Source organism: Acipenser ruthenus, chromosome 5 (assembly GCF_902713425.1).
Source record: "Acipenser ruthenus chromosome 5, fAciRut3.2 maternal haplotype, whole genome shotgun sequence".
In the NCBI taxonomy this organism is placed as follows: Eukaryota; Metazoa; Chordata; class Actinopteri; order Acipenseriformes; family Acipenseridae; genus Acipenser; species Acipenser ruthenus.
Window position 1 is genome coordinate 82,280,594 of NC_081193.1, and position 21,887 is coordinate 82,302,480.

At 36.2% G+C, this 21,887-nt stretch overlaps 1 protein-coding gene across 2 annotated transcripts in view; it reads left to right on the forward strand.

Moving 5' to 3' along the window:
* The first annotated feature begins 2,998 nt into the window (after window positions 1-2,998).
* The window catches only part of ascc3 (activating signal cointegrator 1 complex subunit 3), a 265,685-nt gene continuing 246,796 nt past the window's right edge, over window positions 2,999-21,887 (forward strand). Inside the window, exons 1-4 of one of the 2 annotated variants that reach the window (XM_059024632.1) lie at window positions 2,999-3,063; window positions 4,164-4,308; window positions 7,894-8,044; window positions 11,806-12,383. In XM_059024632.1, coding sequence (XP_058880615.1) covers window positions 4,219-4,308; window positions 7,894-8,044; window positions 11,806-12,383 — 819 coding nt within the window. In that variant the 5' untranslated portion in view covers window positions 2,999-3,063; window positions 4,164-4,218. Of the gene's footprint in view, window positions 3,097-4,163; window positions 4,309-7,893; window positions 8,045-11,805; window positions 12,384-21,887 lie in introns of both variants that reach the window. The other variant, XM_034003889.3, reaches the window with a different exon arrangement.

A 21,887-nucleotide genomic window follows, 5' to 3' on the forward strand; every position in this document is an offset into this window, starting at 1 on the left:
TATGGGGAAACAAATAATTATTAGTCTTCCACCAGTACTTTTGTCTTATTTTCACAGAACTGAAAGCAATTCATTTTTAATCTCTTTGGACTCTATCTATCATTTTGGGTTTCATCTCATTGGTTACAGGCAGCAACGCCTTCAGCTATGTTTGCACCAGAAAGGGTATACAAAACTCTTCAACAGGTATTTGGATTGGGGCATGTTTTCACAGCTTTACTTCCACCAACAAAATTGAGAAAGAGGCCTTGAATTACTGTATATTTCAGTTTTAGTTTTGTAAAATTATCAGGTGTTTCCTTTAACCTCTGTCAAATAAACTTTGCTCGACATTCCCTCCAAAAGTTATAGTGGCTGTTGTTAATTTTGAACAGCCCTGAACTTAGATAGGCAAGGACCTGTACCAGTGAGAACAATGTTTATCCTCATCAGAACCGATCCGTGATACACAGAGGAGGATAAATAAACATCCTATTCAAACAGTCCTTTGGGTTTGGACTGGTACAGCCGCCTACGTGCTTTCAAGGCAAATAGAAAGACTCTGATTATGAGCATTATTTAGCTTTTCTAGTGTTTCTGGTGTTTGATGCTGGTACCAAACTGGCTTGGTTCATCCAGTCTAGCTTCTTCATTTTTTCTTGACAAGCACAGGAAATTTGGTTTATTTATATTGTGTATCAGAATCAATTTCTGACTTATCTTTTATAAACAACCAAATCTATTTTCCTTGTACTTTTTTGTACACAGCTTTCTTATTATGCACCATGTCAATGTTGCCTAAGTAACAAGGCTGTCCCATGAGACAGTATGTAACATGAAAACCTTAAAGGAAGACTTTTTCCTTAGCTATCAAACCTTGACTAATGCAACATTTAATACCAAAACTTTGTTTAAAAAAAAGTCTCTGAATACTTACAGAAAATACAAAACATTACTAAAAAGGATATTCACTATGATCATTTTAACCCAGTGGTGTTCTGGAACTTTGGGGCCAGAAAATGATACATATTGAGCATCAGTAGAGGCATGTCTTAGTACTTGTGTTCATGTAATTTCCTAATGTGAATGCTTTTTTTGTCATTGTTAATATTGTCTCCTAACAAGTCATTCTAGTTCAGGATCAGATTTCTTATTTGATAGACTTGGCAACATGGTGATTTAATCAAGTGTCACATGACAGAGCACATTTGCACTTCTTTAATTGCAAGCTGTGTAATAAAGCAGTTTTTTTTTCTTCTATTGATCATCTCCATTTATATGCTAATCAGCGTCTGTTTATACACTGGGTGCTATTGGAAGAAATAGTTGGAAGGTTGTGTACCATATTACTGTATAGTACATTATCAACTGCTATCAATTGTCAAGAGAGAGGAGGCTTGGATTGAGAATTGTTAATGTAAAGCTTAGTTTTCAAACCAAGTAGAAAACAGACTTGCAGTAGTACATTTGAGTCAGTTTGTCAAAGAACAGTTCCCTTTATACAAAGTCTTGTTAGAAAGGATTTTAAAATTCAAATACATTCTAAATCGTTTTTTCTCGTACATTATAATGCTGTTTGTCACATTAATAGATGCCAGGAAATCATTGTGCTTATTTTCTTTTAGTTCTTTTTTAACATAACGCTTTTTGTAGGTAAAATATATGGCCGATTCCTCCACTTTAACTTGTCTCTTTATACAGCACTGGCTACTGTGATAGCGCCTCTGGTAGTGTCGCTGTACCTTCTCACCTAGAAGGGCTGCACTGTGTGATGGGGATAGGCACAGGCAGGAAACAGTCACTCGGCATCCCTTTATTAAACTGGGGCTGTGGCCCTTTAACTCGAAGTACATCAACAGAAGAAGAAAACACAAAGCAAAGCCTACATCCCCTGGAGCCTTAACTAAAATTGCAGGACTAATGGGGTCCTGTCTTATTGAAGGGAAGTCTTGAACCTGTCTCTCCTATCTGCTTTCAAGCATTCAGCCACAGAGATAGAGAGGAAAGAAGAAGGAAGGAAAAAAAAAACACCTTTTAATTCTCTTTTCGCTCACTGGCATAGTATGCCATGCAGGAGCCTCCCACAGTCCAGGATCAAGACAGTACTTCTCTCTGGATTTATATAGCCCTCAAATTGAGAGACAATTGTGTACAGGTGAAACGGCTTAATCCCTGAACTGCTGCTAGTGCCAGCTGGTCTGGGTAAAAACCTGGACTGGACTACCGGCTGCATTACAGACTGGAGTGGCTCCCTCACAAATAAGTCAAGTGCAGATTCTGTGTTGCAGGTTGGGACTTACAAAGACTTTGTCACACTACTCTGTTTTTCTAACCTTTATTTTTTTTTGGAAATGTAATGAAATTTGGACTGGCCTCGTTTTCTTTTTTCTTACTTTAATACAGCTTCTAGAGACCTAACATGTTCAAGCTTTTGCCATGACTCTGAAATGGTTTGTAAACATACGGTAAAATGGAAAAGGTTTACCTTATGTAAGGTAAAAATGTAACAATGAAAAGGTTACATGTTCAATAACTTGTAACAGTTGTGCTATGAAAGAGTCTTCATGAGCACACTGTCATTAAATCATCTTGGGTCTTGAGAAACTCAGTAGATAATGTGTCCATCAAAATTGGACGCCTGTCACCTAAATTCATCTTTTAAAAGTAAGAATACAGAGCAAACTATGTCCATAGTTTTAGCCAATAACTGAGTTTCTCACAAATGCTAACATCTGAAATCTTTGTGTAAACTCAATTTTTAAAAAAGAACAACGTATTTTTCACGGGAAAGTATACTCTACATTCCGCATACCTTTAACAAACGCTGACTGCTTCTCGCATATCTAAACTAAATAATGTGTCCTACTACCTGTCTAGTATTGTCTTGCACTAGTTGTAAACTGTACCAGAATTGGATTCCGTAACTCATACAGGAACACTTCCTAGTAGCGTGTTAATTGGGTATTGTAGTTTTTAAGTGAGCGTGTGTTCCTCTATTTTGTATTATTTAGTGGAGCTAGAGAAATACAATTCCCAGAAATCCTCACGGGTAAGCGCGCAGCCTCAGAGACTACATCTAGACGTGTAAGTTTTCAGAGAGCATCTCGTGGACTGACTGTAAGTTTTATATCCCTGTATTGTAAAATATGATATATATTTTTAACTATTTGAAATATATTTTTGTTGAAGCCACGTATTAACCCACACAGTTTAAACATTGTAAGAAATAAAATAACATAGGCGCTAGTAGTATCCAAGCTGTGTGTAGTTCAAATCACGAGTCGTGTATACCGGCACTTCAATGTAAATAAATACATTTTCCGAACAGTACACCTTTTGTCAGCTAATGTATTTTATGATTTTGTTTGGCTGCTGTACCTACGTATGATTTGATCGAAACCTATGTGATGGAAAATGAAATGATCGTGCGTGGCAACACACCTCATTGCAGTCTCAGTTTTGTTACTAGAACGAAACCTATCTCGCCTTGGCTATTTTAAGGTTCTCTACAAAACACGCGAATTCGTTATACTTTTTGGAGGGGTGGGTTACAAAACAATATGTGATACTGTTGACAAGTCGATTTAGTGCTTATGCACTCGGTTATGTAACATAATTGTTTAGGGGAATTGTAATTCGACTTCCAAAACTAAAAGGTTTGTGGAGGGACCTGTTTGGGATTTATTTTCTGAAACGCTCAATACACTTCCCAGCATATCTGTCACACTTGTTAAAAAGTATAGTTCAAAACTGAAGTTCATACAGCAGTATCTACTGTACCTTGGGTTTAACATAACCAGATTTAGATTAGAACCGAATGTGCTGACTCATGCTTCGGTCACACCATTCACTGCATATGACGTATTTTTAAAATTAATAAAGTTCTATTGTTGATGGTATTTGGAACATTCGTTTTATATTTTGCCGTTGACTTAAATTAAATGGATACTTTATTATATCTAGTGTTCTTAATATTTCTGATTACTATGTCAATTCTGTATTTTTTGAAGTTACATAACAGCTAAAATATTGTAGTTTAGTTTGAAATGCTGTTTTGCATTTACCTTCACAGAGAACAAGTTGACCTGCCAAAATTATAGTCAGTTTTGGATAGCCCCCCCCCCCCTTTTTTTTAATCCCCAACCCAAAACATTATCATCAGTGTCTAATTTTTTTTCCTCCAGATTTTACAAGTTGTGTATAAATTCGTTTTACATCCTATGGATCATTGAGGGGTAGATGGCTCAACCACGTCTTACAATAGCGCTACGCTCCTTTTCAAATGTCAGCAGGAAAGATGATTACACAGAGGAACCCTGTGATTTAAAGGTGGGTTATTTCTAAAGTGAAATGTTTTGAGTAAAGAAAAAAAAAATGGAAATACAGTACTACTTTAGTGCATAACTTAACACTCCTGATGCATTTGAGCCATTCCAGTGTCTGCTTAATTACACCATAGATCTGCAAGTGTTTTCTGCTGATAACTTACTATCAATGCACAGAGGAAAACCTGAAATGGCACAAACTGATATGAAATTTGAGGCTTAAATTATGCGGAGCATGTGATGGATTTTAATTTAAAATATTCATTGTGTTATAGTTACTTTAATGCAACTGGTATAGTAAATCCTGAAGCAGAAAATAAGGTTCAGCCACCTGAACTGCTTACATCTTGAATTATGTATGTGTCTTTTAGAAAAAAAGAGTATTGTTTTGTGAAGTACTCCAAACATTGCAAAGTATTATCTTTTCTTGTATTAGGAATTGGGGAAATATCCCCTGCTTTTACAGAAATATTGCCTTTCTAAAACACTTCAAAGAAGTTAGTCAGAGATAAAACAGACAACATTGACATGCTTAAAGTTGCTAATATATAAACCACCTTCTTTTCCGATAACCTCATTCAATTCAACCATTGCATTTTTATTAATATTAGTTATGTTAATAACTCAGTAATGTTCATGCTTACTCTGAGTAAACTGTTGGCCTCTGTCACATTTTTTTTTGCCATTTTTGGCTTTGTTTCAAAATATAGGGTCATTCCACGCCAACTCAACCAGAAAAGGGACAATTCGTTGCCCGTCCGTCTCTGATTTTCCTAGAAAAATTCACCTGGGGGTTCAGAAATGATAGCCATTTTTTTTTTTTTTTTTTAATATTATGGTATCCAGGGATTTTTGGATTTTTGGCAGATTTTTGAAGTTGCATTTGTCATGCATTCAAGCATTGCTTATAGCCACTTTGAGGCTAACGTGCCACATAGTTCTGTCCAAACTGGCTATTTCTTCAACTTTGTATTCTCTGAAGATTGATTTGAGGAACAAGTAACAGTATGTGCTTCCATTGGCACTAGCTTGGAGCTGAGGGGTTATGAACTTGCATGGGACATCTTTGTTATGATGACACATTTGAAACTACCCAAATCTTACTTAGTTGGGTTTTAAAAACTAAATTCACGGTTTTTCTTAAAAAAAAAAAAAAAAAAAAAACTTCCCTGTTTACAGCACTATTTTAAATACACCTGTCTCTGTGCCTGAAATTGACTGATTGGCTAGCATGAGAATGCAGCAAGTGTCAGTCAATCAATTATCCCCCTAGGTAGGCACCACAACTTATAAAAAAAAAAAACTTTACTATCACTTTTTGGTTTTTAAAATCCAACTAAGTAAGGTTTTGGTAGTTTCAAATGTGTCATCATAACAATGAAGTCCCAAGTCCCATATGCAAGTTCATAACCCCTCAGCTCCAAGCTAGTGCCATTGGAAGCCCACATTGTTACGTTTTCCTCTAGATTAATCCTCAGAGAATGCACAATTGAAGAAATAGCCAGTTTGTATAGAACTATGTGGTACTTTAACCTCACCAAAGTGACCTTAAGCAATACTTGAATGCATGACAAATGCAACTTCAAAAATCTGCCAAAAATCCAAAATCCTCAGATACCAACATATTTTGCTTGATGCTTGTAGATCTCATTAACATGTATCCAAACTTATCTTTGGGTGATTTTTTGGAGTCCCCCTCACACAAGTTATTACGGTGTAAACTTGGTACAAATAGCAAAAATTCATATTTCAAGGGGGTTTAATGACCAGTGGTGGGACTTAAAACCAAAAGTTTTTCACAGAATTTGGAAGACTGGTTCCTAAGGTTCTTGCAGCAATACTTACATTTTAGGACCCACATACAAGGTAAAGGGTTAGGCTGAAGTTCGTATAAAACTCATCAGGTACCCCCTCGTCTGACAATTTGCCAGAAGTGAGTAGGGTGCTCCTAGTATTTTTTTCTGAAAAGCCCTATTCAATACGAGTAGAACGAGGTGCTACACATGATAGTAGCATCTAAATTGCACCCAGGGTGATTTTTCTGGTCGAGGTCCCTTTCTCACTTTAGGTTGACCTTTGCAAGGTCACAGGTAAAGGGGACATTTAAAAAAAAAAAAAAAAATAATGGCTATCATTTCTGAACTTAGTGTGTCTGAAAACCCCCAGGTGAATTTTTCTAGGAAAATATGAGATGAGACTGGCAACGCACTCGTTGAGTTGGCACGGAATGAACCATAATATTTTTCTGTTCCTTACATTTTGCACTTTGTAGTTTTGATGTTTTTCACTAATTTAAGGGTAAATCGTGAATTAAAGCTCACAATTGGAAATTTTAAACATCATTTATTAGGGATAAGAGCCAAATGCACCTGGTAAAATATGGCAAAAGTTACAATATTAAAACCCAATACATAATTTAAAAAGACAGTATTTACTGTTATTAGCTGGCAGGGGAGTTGTGTCACTGACATACTTTTTGTTATGTATCTGCATTTTGCATGAGAGCGGTATCTTCTGGTTAAGAGTGCAAGTACACCGAGTCTGATGCTTGCTGTGATTTGCTATTTGGTTAGATTTAGCCCTGTTCACACTTGTATCAGAACGATATTGGTTACATTTGTTTGGGTTTAAAATATACCGATATGATCCCACTTTTTGTCCTAACTCATTTTTCAACACCAGTACAAGACCGATAGTGTTGTGATATACCTGTACACATTTAACCTGGTTTATATTGATACACTTATATCAGACATTCTGTATTACACCAAGATACTCGACTCCACTGATTCACTATGGGGACCTCCGTCACGCTGCGTGCACAGGGTTGTGGGATTAGAGAGCTTTTCTATTGAGAGTCAATGCAGTGGTGTCTGATTGAGCTTATTTTATCGATGCTTAAAAATATAAAAAACTTGTGAAGTCTATTTTACTCTTCCCCAGGGTGTCTTGCTGAAAAACATAAGCCATGGTAATGATGACATACCGTAATCCATAGGAAAATGCACTTTTCTGAGCACAGTACCAGAGTAGACAGGTGCAATTATAGAACTTGGATTCATTAGTATTAGCCGTTCATTTTTAGTTATTAACCATTTATGTGAATTTCACTTCAATAATTTATTACTGTAACTTATCTGTAAATAAAAAAAAAACCAAAAAAAAACTATACATTAAAAAAACATGACGGAAGTAAAGGCATTGTTCAGAATCTTGGGAATATAGAATACCTCTGGTGTAAGTGCATGCCTTGTTCTGTTGTTGTACCGATCCACCTGTCCACACTTGATCTGTTCCGAGACGTATCACCACTGTACCGGTACAAAACATGCTATTGTCTGAGTTTCATAGCAGTACAGTTATACCAGTACGACACCGATTACAACTCCAGTGTGAACAGACGTTGCGATACTGTTCCGCAACAATACTGGTATAAAAAATGTAAGTGTGAACAGGGCTTTGCTTGTGTACCTCTTGCATTCCGTGAAGCCCTTATAAACTATCTTGTTTTTCTGTGCATCATAGATCTAGGGACATGGGTGTTCCTCTTTAAAAAATATAATATTTATATTTTCTTTTCAATTTCTAGTCTAAACGGTTAAAGAGACAAGAAGAGTTTTCCAAGGCTGGCCTTACGTGGAAGAAGATTGTCCAATTTGTCAATGAACATCTAGACAAGAAGGAACAGCCGGCTGCGAATGAAGACTTGCACGCTGTATTAAAGGCAGCAAGACAGATTGGTAATTGCCTTATTTCCTTAAAAGCCAAATGACAGGCATTCATGCTTGTATCGCCCAATTTTGTAAATGCATCTCCTGAGGTTTAGAAGTACATAAAGGTTCATCAGGGACTTTACACACAAGCGCTCATCTGAATATAAAAATTAAAAAAGCTTAAAAATAAATAAATAATTTAAAAAACCTGTTAATAAATTGCACTTTTTTGAGGCACATTTATGTAGCTTTGGGAATTTTCATGTGATGTGATGCATGCAAACATAGCTACTAGTTGTTCACTGACGAACAAAGTTGAATTATTAAATATATGGAGATAAGTATGCTGTCTATAAACTGGCCTGTGTTGAGCAATACAAATAATGTTTACATGCTCTCTCTGGTTTCATTCGTGCTCGCTGATGGCACTTCAGTTTTAATTAGGCTTTCCTAATCTATTTTAAGGAGCCATCATGCAAATCTGTGATTTAAATGGTTTGCATATTGTTGTAGTGTATTTAAATACATCATTTATCTTCATTTTAAAGTCTGTCTACAATTTACTTACCACCACTGTGTTTAGTAGTGTTTACTGCACAATAATAATCATTCATTTGGTGTTAGGTTATATTGGAATAGCCTCATTTTTGTTTTTAAAGTTATAATGACAATACCAGTTTAAAATTAAGATTTGGTGAATTTACATGTAGACCGTATAAACGTGTGTTTATAGTGTGAATGTCGTATTTTGCTGTGTTAAAATACACATCACACTTTACTCACTAAGTAGGACCTAGAATCTGAGACTTGTCAGCTAATGTCCTTCTGACGTCTGAGCAGTACTAATGCCATTTTGTTGTGAATACAGCCTCCGCCCCCAACATTTAGAATTCAATAATCTCTTTTTAGTACTTTTCAGTGTATTCCTCACAACAAAATTATAAAATGAAAATGCCTGATCATGGTGTACATATTGCAGCTTTCTTAAACATAAGTATGACAGCTCTGATAGCTTTCTGTTCTAAACCTAAACCTGTTTATTGTCTCAATCCAATACCTCAAGCAGTGTTCTGGCTAAGGGTCCACAGAATTGCCAGTTCTAGATAAGAAAGGGAAACGGTGGGACATTCAGTACATTGAAGTAAAGGGAGTTTAAAGTTGACAAGCATAATTCGTAATATCGGAGGACTACTGAATAATTGATTTGAACACCTACTATACCTACCTTTTTACATGTCCATTCATCACATACAGATTGGAAGTTTGACAAACAACCAGAAAAAGAAAATAATACATTCTAGCACGGTTTAGCATAGTATGTTTTACATATTTCATTACACCACCAATTGTCTTAACTTTTAAATCATTGACGGTGTTAACAGTCAAATTCACTTACAGCACCACAGGTTTACTGTTACAGTCGGTATACCATATCTTTTTTTTTTAAAAGCAGTACAAAAAGGTCACTATTGATACTGTATTATCTAACCAAGGTTATTATCCCACATCGATTTTATGTATGTCATTTTAGAGTTTTGCATCACTAGAACCACTTGTCCATTTGGGATGAAACTTACTAAAAACCTTCAAAAGCTCAACTCACACTTCCTTTACTTGGAGAAGACATTATGAAATTCTGAGGAGACTTGCTAAGGACATAAGAGTATCATAATCTGTTTCCATTTCCACTAAAAACAAAAATCACACTGCATGTAAACTTTAGCACTTGCTGCTTCTTCTTTTGGTTCTCCTGCCATTAAGCTTTCTTTCTCCCCAACCCTACCCACCAATGAGAACCCTTGACGGTTGCTCTTTACAAAATAAACCCAAATTCAATAATTTACATTTATAAAATACTATAAACAGGAAACCCGATTCCAGGCTATTAGGTATGACATTTTATCCATGCTGTCAAATACCTACTCCATGGTTTGCATGTCGTAGTTATGACGTTACTTATTATATAAATATAGTCTGGGATCAACTATCCTATACAGCATCTGGCATCAGTCATTATTTGTATGTGATTTATTGTCGATGAATCTTTAGATTCAGCAAAATTATTTGTTGTTATGAAAATGTATAATGTGTTAAAACAATCTTTTGTTGTGCCATTTGCCTCGAGTTAAAATAAACCTGAGTAGAATTCACAAGGGCCTAAAAATGAGATAGTTGGGTTCTTGGAATTGTGATTAATAAGTTTACTTGGGCATCACTCGCTGAAGCTCAGCTCATTTAAATTCCCCATCCATTTTGTATATAACATACGCCAAGGATTTATATGACAAAAGCAAAAGCTTTGGGGAAATGTACAAATATAATAAAGCAGTCCCCTACTGTGTTCTCTGGTCTTTCATTAATGATAGAAATGGTAATGAGATGCAGAATAATCAACAGCTCCACTTGATCCGAAGCCGTCACATTAGACTGAAATATTACACAAGGCCTTTCCAAAGACACTTCTGTTGTTTTATCTCATTACTTTTGATTCATTCTTTAAACTTGTCTCTCAACTTCAGAAAACTTGAAAGGCTCGGGTATTCCTAATTCTCACTTCCTACTGCGCTTGACAAATTGAAGGGATTGAGTATAAGGCTGTATGGTCTATATCTACATTAACCTTGTTTTATAATAAACCAGAAATGCAATGATTAAATCTGTCTTCCATTACAGTGTTGTTTGATGCAGTTTGTCTTAAACAGCTGTATCCCTAAAAAAAGTAGGGTTACTGGAAATTAGTGTAGTATTGGTTTCTAATCCCATCCAAAGGCTTTGTCAAGTTTAGCAATAAAATACAGTACTTGTGCAGTTAGCAGTCATTCAGGTTTGTGTATTACTGAACATAGCAGAATTAGCTAAAATAAATCAAGTGGAAATACAAGCTTTTAAAAAAATATACATCTTCTATATATTTAAATCTAGGTAAATAATAACATTTTACTAAAAATGGAAGGTTTTCTTTGGTCTTTTTAATCGGTGGTGCTGAGTAACATTAAAAAAAATAAAAATAACGTGTCCAGCATAGAAATTGTCTGTATCTTTCTAGAGCTTATGTTTTAAGGCTCCTACCAGCAAACACTAACTATATATACTGTAGTTAAATTACTAAGCCAGACAGTTTTTCAGACAGACAAGTTTCATCAATATTCATTTTCTGATACCATTTGAAAGAAAAATAAAAATCAACTTGTCATTTACAGATACGTTACAGTAATAAATGATTGAAGTGAAATTCGAATAAATGGTTAAAAACTAAAAACGGACAGCTTAATACTAATAAATACAAGTTCTATAATTGCACCTGTCTACTCTGTACTGTGTGGAATGCTCTATTCTGAAGCAAAGGCAGAAACACATTTTCCAAGAAGGAAAGAAGCAACTTAATTATAGGAAGGGGTAGTTAAATTATTGTGGATTCCTGCTACTTCTATACCTTAAAAAAAGATTTAAAATCGTGGCCTCTGTCCCTGGAACACATTATCAGGACAGTCGATACAATTTGCCAGTACTCTCCCTTTCCCATTTTTGTTGACTGGGAATTTCGTGCCTTTGAAAGATTATGGGGATGGCACTAGCTTCACACCGGAGCTATTCAGCAGAGAGAGATAATTTGTACTGAACTGTGTGGTGATTGAGACCAATAAACTCGGTACCAATATTGTGTAACCTTTGCATTTGAAAGGTAGTCATCATTGAAACCCGTTTTCAGTAACTGCTTACAGTAAGCATGTTCTTATTGTTTTATAAATGACACAAGTGCATTAATATGCTTTTTTTTTTTTTAACAGTTGGGGCAGAGTTTGGGCAGGATATGATTGAAAGTGCAGCGGTTTTTCTCTTCACAACGTTTTACGCCAAGGACCAACTTGGTCAGGAAGAGACTAGAACCATCAAGCAGATGTTTGGACCTTTTCCATCGTCCTCCGCCAGTGCTGCTTGCAATGCAGTGAACAGGGTTACATCTGTCTTTGATGAAACACAGCTAGAAACCTTTATAAAGACTCACAGTGCTAACTGTTTAAAGGATCAAGTACCTTTTGGCAAAAATATTACATTCTCCTTTGACTTGTATGCCTTAGACCATTTAGAGGATTTGCCATTAAATATTGATGATGAAAAAGGGTCTAAGGAATTCAGTTTAGACTATGATAAATTTGTGAACAATCAGCAGGAACACCTGAGAAATGGATCCTTTGACAAAGATTGTCCCAGATCCTCTGGGAACACGGATGGTTCCCTTCTAAGGAGAGAGGTTGAGAAGTATTTGTTGGAGGGAACATTAGGATCCACCACGGCTGAAGATCTATGTACAACCCTGTTTGAGAGTCTGGCGTCTACCAAGAGTGACGATGAACTCCAAAATGAGGTAAGCTGGTTTTACCATGAGGGAACCTAACAAATCTCGCAGTGAAACCTGGAATGGCTTGCAATGGTATGCAATGGGACTTCTTTCCAAAGAGGTCATTAGTCCATTGGTTTTGTTGTGACTCTAACACAGATTGCCTGTGTGATTTAAAAAAAAAAAAAAAGATGCACGTTAATGTAACCAGATGTTCTCATTTTGTTTTGTTTGAGGGAAGAAAAATAATGAAGTGAAAGTAAATGTATGATGTGTTACATATGAGTATCAGAATGCATACCTCTGTCCAGAACAGTGAAATAACACTTTTCATGAATTTAAATGTGAAGTTTGTAGACTTTTATTATGGGCCCCCAGGAATCTGGTTTGGAAATTGGTGGTGTTTGTTTTTTTCTTAAGTGAAACTGCAGGACATTCCTGTTCAACAATCAATTTGCCTTCTTAAAATTATGATTCTTTAATTGGGTGAAAACAAACAAACAAAAAAAAAAACTTTTGTCTCTGCGTGGCAACAGATACAGGTCAGGAGGACACACAGAGTAGGGATGGGAATTTTAAACGTATAAACTCTAAAGAAGTGGTAAAATGTTTAATAATATGCTAGAAGTATAACCGGTCACGTGACAAATGTCACCAAACGCATATTTTTTATGCATTCATTTTAGTATTTTATCATCAGTAGTTCATCGCGTATCAGACTGCTCTAGTGCCATAGAAAAGCAGATATTACAACAAAAAAAAAAAGGAAGGGGTTTGGCAATTGCCTCTATGTAGCTTTTCTAATTGGTGCAACAGAAAGATTGACACTGGGGCGGGTTTTATTCTTGGTCGATCTGGCGCTTCATTGGTGCACTGTGTGTGTTTCTGCCTGTAGTAGGTGTGGTATGGTATCAATTCCACAGCGGGGTTAAATAACGTTAATGACCAGCGTTTCTTTCTGAGTTGGTTGTACATTTAAAATGGCATTTCTGAACAATGGAAGCCAAGCGTTTTTTTTTCTGAGTTTGTTCTATATTTAAAATGGCATCTCTAAACAAAGGAAGCCACGTTTGGAAGTATTTTGAGGAACCGAATGAGAAAACCATGGTATGTAAATAATTATGCCAAGCAAAATTAACATACCACAAAAACACAAGTTCAATGCTTCACAGTTTGAAATGAAAACATTCAGAATTATTGTGGATGGAGCTACTGATGGCAATAAAAAGCAAGCACCCATAACAACATTTGCTATAGATATGGCTGAACATTGTGCGTGGTCACATTATCCCCTATGAGGACAGTGCGTGTGAATCGTGAATGCAGCAGTTTTTAAATTGATGTAATAGTTGAAATTACCACAGACTCGTGGATCCCATTCCCCAGTCTTCCCATAGGTGGAAGGCTTTTTTTCACTTGAAATTGTTCTGTAAGCTTTTGGACCGAACGGCCGTTTGTTTAGGACAGTTTTTATTTGTATGTTGGAACTACTGCACTAAAGTAAAGGACCACTGAGACACAGTTCAAACAGGTAGGCCAGGCATCTCTTTTTACAATTTAATGTAAAGTTGTGTGGATACGTGAATTTGAATACTTTACATTATTTAGTAATACTTGACCATATACAATTAGCTTCACAAGAAGGCAAAGATTATATTAATTACTTAATATATTCCTTGATTGTGTGTTAATTTGGCATTTATAATAGGACTTGTGGCAATGTTTGGGAGATTTATGAACACTAGTACAGTATGTGGAGGAGAGTGCCGTTTGATTCGAGTACTCGGAAATTGTAATGCTCAAGTACTCGTCTCGAGCAACAGTAGATCTCACAAAACCCAACACTACTATCAAAGATCGCAAACTTGTCAATCTCTGAGGCAGACTTTTTAATATTAGTCACAGTGCTCTTTAAAATTACAAAATATTGTGCTATTTTATCCCTGGTAATTACCTTTTCCAGAAGTGAAAGTATTTCCAACTTTTTTTCAATTGTAAGCAGAACTTTTTTTAAGCGATGTTAAAACGTTAGTTGCTTATTTAGGGTTTATTTGGTTAGAAAATACTAACCAGGAGAATGTAATAATAATAACAATAATATCTAGTTTCTTAATATAGCGCCTTTCATAGTGGACCACCATCACAAAGCGCTTTACAGAGGTAGGCTGTGAACTGTGCATTATATGCAGAGTCACTTACAATAGGACACTGATTTAACATCTCATCCGCAGGATGGAGCACAAGGAGGTTAAGTGACTTGCTCAGGGTCACACAGTGAGTCAGTCAGTGGCAGAGTTGGGATTTGAACCGATGACCTTCTGGTTACAATCCCTGGACTTTAACCACTGGACCACAGTGCCTCCTAAAGAGTGTGTGTATATGTAGATATGGTTTAAATGCTGACATTGCGAAAAGTTTAAACGTTCATAAAAATTTACCAAAAGCACATTCCTAACAGTCAGAAGCCTCTACTAAGAATTAACTGCAGGAATCTCTACTCCCTTTGATAAGTGCAGGGGGGTATGGGGGTCCTCCCCCCCAGCGTGGGTGCAGGTGGCAACACTCCCCACCGAAAATTAATTTCAGGGTCTAAAACAGCATATCTTGGGCCTAAATGTGTGTCTTACTGTATAACTTTGTTCATTTTTGTATGATTTTAGGTGTCAAGATTTAAAGAGTAAGTAAAAGTTACTTGTGTATATGAAAAGTAATTGCAAAATAATTTATTTATTTTAGAATTTTAAAACCACAAACTTGTCTTGGCACACAGTAAATTTCAAATAAGTAAAGCCCACATATTTAAGCAAACTGTTTGATTTTGCAGTAATTTTATTACACACAGAAAAAAGTGGTGAAAAAAAGACCAGACACCAATGAAACAGAAATTATATTTCAGGCACAAAAACAAACAATGTCACATTATATAGATACCATAATGCAAATGAGACAGAAGAGAAAAATATGAAGCAACTTCTAAATTAAAGGCATAAGATAAGAAGCAGTATTAATTGGTAGTAAATTTGAATACAGAAAAGGTAAGCCATGAGCTGTATTTTGTTTTGTATTTTTTCATGTATTCCATTTTTTCTTTTGCATTTTATACAAAAAACCAAAACAAGACACATTAAGTTTTTAAAAATATTCAAGGGACCACACAGTCCTTACATTTATTTTTAGTCTTCCAAGATTCTGAGTATACATACTTTCCCATGTCGCCGTTTCTCATCATTAACTACAAAGTCAGAGAATGCGCAAGTGCATTAATAAATAAATAGATGATACCTTTTAAAAAGTGCGATTTCGAACACTGTTGATTTTACAGTTTTCAGTTCGTTTCTGTTGCATTTTCTGTAAACATTCATGCGATTTCTTCAGTAAGTTGTATTTTTTTTCTTTCTTTTAATATATATTTTTTAAATTCAGGCATTTACTTGAACAATGTAGCTTGAAAGTAAAAGTTCTGTACATAAATATCAAGTTATAGGTATATGAATGGAAAAACATGGAAACTACTTCAAATGGAAAATCACTTTGGTATACAAATTACATACACAAATGGTTATGGATATTTCTTATTAATTTTATTAGTAGAGATTAGCACAAACTGACATACCAATTCCTTAGGAGATTAGCATGAGCTACTATAGGAAATCTGGAGCAGCTTCCCTTTGCCACAAACACTGCAATTCATGGCTTACTGGTGTTAATTTGTATTAAATTGAAGTATGACTACTTACTGTAGAAATCACATTAATGTGTGTGGAAAAACCTGGACAAGGGTAAACAGTTAACGTAGATTGTATACACTCAATTTAAGGCTTTCAATGTAATACTGTTGTAGCTCAATTTTGCCAGAACGTGTCCCCACGAGAGGCACTCAGATCGATGAGCCAACTAGACAGCTGGTGAGTGCGTAGGAGTAAAAAGTTTCAAAGTGAAAGCAAATGCAGTGTTAACCCATTCATTAATGCCTACATTTTTATACTGTGTATCTATGTTTGCACTGTGCCTTTTATCACCCTAAAGGCCTGACACACCAGCTCTTCGTTTCGCTTTTTTTGACTCACAGTAGACAGACCACACCAACATGTCTATACCCAAGCATCAATTCCCTTTCCCGGGTAAAAAAAAAAAAAAGTACTTTATAGCATTCCATTTAGCGTGAAAATACCCTCCCTCCCCCCACTGTTGCTCTTGCCTAATATACAAAGAAAATACGACTGTTTTGGGTGTGACATCAGCAGAAGAGGAGGAGGAAGAAGGGGTTCGTACTGTACATGAGTTTGAACATACATTTCCATTTGACTTGAACTTCTTAAATGGAATTTAGATAGTCTTTGTCTTTAGTCATCTTAAGTACCATGCCTATTTAAACATAGATAGATAGTAACAGTATGTGTTTGTGTGTGTGTGTGTGGGTGTATCTGCATTTTGTGTGTAAACAGTCAATAATATTACTTGACCACAGTTTTACAGCAGCTGATTATGCAGTAAAAGATCTGACCGGTAAATCTTGTAGCTCATGTAGTGATATTTGTCATTTAATAAAGACTGACTCAGCAAAACAAAGCACATAAAAATAAAATAATTAAGTCATATTCATTAATTGCACAATGTGAATATTGCTTCTTGAATTAATTGTATATGCTAGGTTTCAGATTGTAGCGTCAGAGTGGGTCATAATATCATTCTGTGTGTGAAAGTAACAGAATTGAAATATACAGAGGGGGAATCTTAAACCATTCTCTATGTCTTCTTGGTTTCTGGTCACAGACTCCCACACTGACAAAGAATGCTTTTAAAAAGAGTTATAAACTCACTGCTGAACAAATGGCTTATATTCACGATTGCAGAATGACCTTTTTGGCACCGCAAGCCAGAAAGTTTTGGGTACTTTGACACCTAAGACAGGAGCCAGTCCATCACATAAATCCAGCCGACAGGGGGCGGAATAGCGGACCAATGGAGAACAAGGGGTTGCATCGGAACGAGAACAACCAATGAGAAACACTCCATGTGGACTCCGGCACTGCCCAAAATAACCAAACTATCCAATTACAGTGGTAAAGAGAACCTTACAAATGCTTGAGCGCGACACTCAAACAGGGCTCCCGACGCGAAATCCAAGGATCTGATACACAAACCAGTCTTTGAACTGTGACAATCTGGAGATCCAACCTGTGACCAGCTGGAACAGAGATACGGTTTTCGGACACTCTGTACGAGATAACTTGTAGTGTTTGCCTTGATGTGGGAGTCTGCTGTGTAAGACGTCCTAAAATCCTAAATTACTTCTAATCAAATCTCTAACTTAGCCCTGATTGATCAATGGAGAAAGAGTTGGATGAACATTTGAAGTTGAAGTAAATTGAAATACATTCAATTTATTGAGCTAGCAGTCCTGTAGCTTTGTGCTGAAATATACCAGATATAACCGGACGTAGAGTGCACATGTTGGTGGGGGAATTGCAAAGACATTTGTTTCGTACACTGGAGTGGAGAGGAAACGCCAGGAAGGCAGACCCCGGAACCTGGACCTGTCCTTGCCAGCAGGATAGCCTTCGAGCACCTGTATTGTTGAAGAGAAGGATCAGCTGGAGGAGATGAACGTCTGTTAAGTATTCAACAAGTAGTGTTTTAATCCTCTTATGAACTCGAGAATAAGCAGACCTTAAAGTGAAATTAATGTTTTGTTTTAAGTGGAATGTAAGAAAAGTATTATTGCTTTCAATTCATGCTTTGAGTTAATGAACACTATAGTATTTGTTTGTATGTGATTTATACAAATTGAGTTTCATACTTTATACAAAGTGAGTTTCATAAGGCAATTATCATTCTGTGTTTAAGGCTGGAATCCAAATTTAGCTGTCTTGATAACAGGTAATTCTCGATAGGTGTTCTGGACGCAAAGAGCGTCTTTATCTCGCAAGAGTGAGAATTGCCTTCTGAACCAAAACATATATATATGAGACTGATTTAACGATGCTTTGATTATCAAATATTAATGAAAGTAACTATTTGTGTTACTAACAATACCCCTGTTAAGACTAACCTTCGTCTTAAATAGCTGTCAGGAATGCAGTTGTAACCTTTAAGGAAATCTCTCATAGATTGCGTTGGATCGCTAATCAATCAGCGGGAATGGGGTGTTTAAGTTTTCTTTCTGTACTGTTTAGTACAGAGCACTGTAAAAACTAGTTATTTTATATTTAAACTCCTTGGGGGGGGGGGGGGGGTTAAACCCTTCACTATGACCTGTGGCACAAGACGGCCATATTTGGGGTCATGTGACTTTTTGGTTTTCAGATTATGAAGACCTAACACTTCATACTTGACAGAATACAACAAAATGAGCTAGCAGGGCAACACCACTTGCATAACAATTAAGTTCTAACAGGATCCATTATGCATCTGTACTTTCACTATGCTTAAACGGTATACTTATACCCGAGTTAGAAACTAACTATATTGCTGTACTAGTCTACAGCATATTCACAGGTACAGCGAGAGAGAGAGAGTCAGTCAGGGAAGCGTTTGCTCATTGGAATTGCTAAATTCTTTAAACAAATATGAGTGTGTGTGGCACCTTTTCTTCTGAAGATAAAAAAGCACCAATAGAAACTGCCAAGTATTAGTACTGGGATTCAGATTGATCAGGCTAAGTTATGTCCATTATTTACAGGTACTTAATCCATAGGGCCAATTTAACAAAGCTGAAACCAAGGTCACTTTACAACTCCATTCATACCATTTGTACAACGCTGACTATTTGTTTCCTGCATACTGTGATTTACATTACAAAATGGAAGGAACATTAACAAAAGTGGGGTATTCATTTAAAATCCCCTGCAGCAGGCTTCAACCTTGGGTTCCTAATGTCCTAGGTCCTCATATGACACAACGTATGCGCCATCCCCCCCCCCCCCCCTTTCTATATCCACTCACTTGCTGTTAAATCTAGTTTGCAAATCCCCCAGCTTACAAAAGCAGGGAGGGGTGTGAGGCAAGATTCAGTGACTTAAGAAACATGTTTTAATGTCATTTTAGCCCTGTGGCCCCCAATTATGTCCCTCCTATTATTGTAAGTGAGGGCCACTGTTCTATAGTTTTTCCTGTGGTACCATTTAATTTGGTTTATTTTTGTATGCCTACAATGAATGTAATTATTATTTTTTTTTTTTTTACTCTTTGTCTTTTCTTGATTTGTATATGTTTTATATCGTCTCACCTGGTGCATTTTGATTCACTTTTTTAAATTGAACGACATTTTTTCCACCTTATTTTTGGGTGCTATTAGAAGTGTGCCAATACTCGTTTGTAAACAGCTCAGTGACCATTTTGTTTTCACTGTAATATACAATGAGGTCTGAAGGAGCATTTTGGATACAGCAGCACCTGGAATGCTATTTTCATGTTTTACACATATTTGACATTTGGTAACAAACCTTTTCTTCTGACATCTTCAGATCTATGTGCCCTTCTTTTGCACATACACTGGTTTAACAGTTGTAAAAATACTTTAGTGGATAATATAAAAAAAAAAGTTATTTATTTTCAAACTAAGATGCACAAATCTCAATCCCACTGTAGGCATTCCTCGCTGTAGAGCATTACTTTTTATTAGATACATTTGTATATACTTTGGAAATAATGATTGCATTCCTTTGCAGTAGCTTGGTTTAAATCTCCTTGAGTCAGTTAGTATCTGTTGTTGGCATATATTAAGATGCTACCCAAATAGAGGGGGAATAATACGTTTCATATTGGGACCTTTTCCATTTTTGTGAGTGATTTTTCCAGCATCCTGTAATTTCATTAAAACAAAAAACAATACATGTTTAATAGAAAATTGGGGAAACTCTGTTACAGGACCTATGAACTGCTTTTAATAACATGCACGTCTTTGTTTAAACAATTTCTCAATGAATGTCAATCTAAATAGGCAGTATCCTGTAAAGTTTATTTTTCCCCAGTAGGAATGGTAATGGAATGTAAATGTCTAGGTACAGTAGAGTCGTGGTTAGACCTGCAGCTTAATTTTACACTACACGTAGAGCAATGAATAAGTAAGGTGAATATTACGTTGGCAGGGCGCGAAATAACCCGACGGCAATTGCCATGCTGCCCAACATGTTTTGCCGCAATGCCTCTCCAAATTTAAAAAACTTGCGACCAAAACTTGCCTCCATGCCCGCTGCCGGTGCCCGTCACCAGCACATCTGATCTATAACCCATTTACAGACTTGCTGAACGTCAGCTGGCCCGTTATGTCACAATTCAGTTCGGTTTCGTCTAATCTCGTCATGCGAGAAAATGACTCATTATTATGATGTATTATTGTTGCCATTCTTTTTACTATACACCTCCCAGCATTAAACCACGAGAACGACATATCATTGGTTAATAAAGGGCTAACAGAGGGAGGGGTGCTATTAGTTCAGACTGAGCTGAATTTGACCGCGCTGAAGTTCCAAGGATTTCAGTCACAGAGTTGTTGTCTGGCAGGGTCACTGCAGTTGTGTGGTTTTTTCCCGATCATGAGCAATGCCAAACCAGCAGCGAATTAAAAGAAAGAAGGAAGAAGAGCTAGCTAAAGCGGCAGCTAAGTGTTCCAGAATTGAGGTGATGTTCAGGTAGGAAATGGGTGTGCAACAATTCGTCCCCCAATACTAAAATCAAATAATAATAATAACTGCTATTTCACTGACAAATCTCACCCCCTCCCAGTCCCCTTTCAAATGTTTAAGTAGTGAGAATTTGGTCAAGTAGCTGTTTGTTTATACTGTACATTAAAAAAATACAGTTTTAATTTTAATGAATAGAGCAAATTACCACAGTCTATATAAATCAGAATGTTCCATAGGACCACATTATACTAAATGAAGTAAAGCGATTTGTATTTGGGTTTGTGAATATCCTTCAAATATATATACCGTATATATTTTAATTTACAGCTTAGTAAAAATCGAAATATGTTCTATGATCATATGTGGTTTAAGGAGATCTGATTCTCTGCTTAAAATTGCAATACTTTCATACGCAGGTGCAATACGCATTATAACGCATTATAATAATGACCGTTGCTGGGTTATTCCTCCGAAACACCCACACTATAAATATGAACACAATAAGTAAATAATAATTAATTTTGTTCAAATTCTTACACAAGGAGCTAGTTGCTATGACATGCGTTATGAAACGAGTTGGAGAGAACACTAGTTCTCGAAACACAGTAGTTCTGCTTTTTAACTAGTAATGTGTGCTTTCATGAGAGTGTCCAAATTGAACCATTCAGCAGAATGAATATTATGGCCCCCAATAAATTCAAATGCAGCTTGCTTTATTGTTTTTATTATTATTATTTATGATATTTTTATTAATAATTAATAGTTGTTGTTGTTATTAACAATGATTATTATAAATATTATTAATTGCTTATAAATTCATGCCCTAGGTTGGGGTTACTATACATGAACAAAAACTGCATGAACATAAGAAATTCTGCCCACCTATGCTTGCTCGCTAATGCAA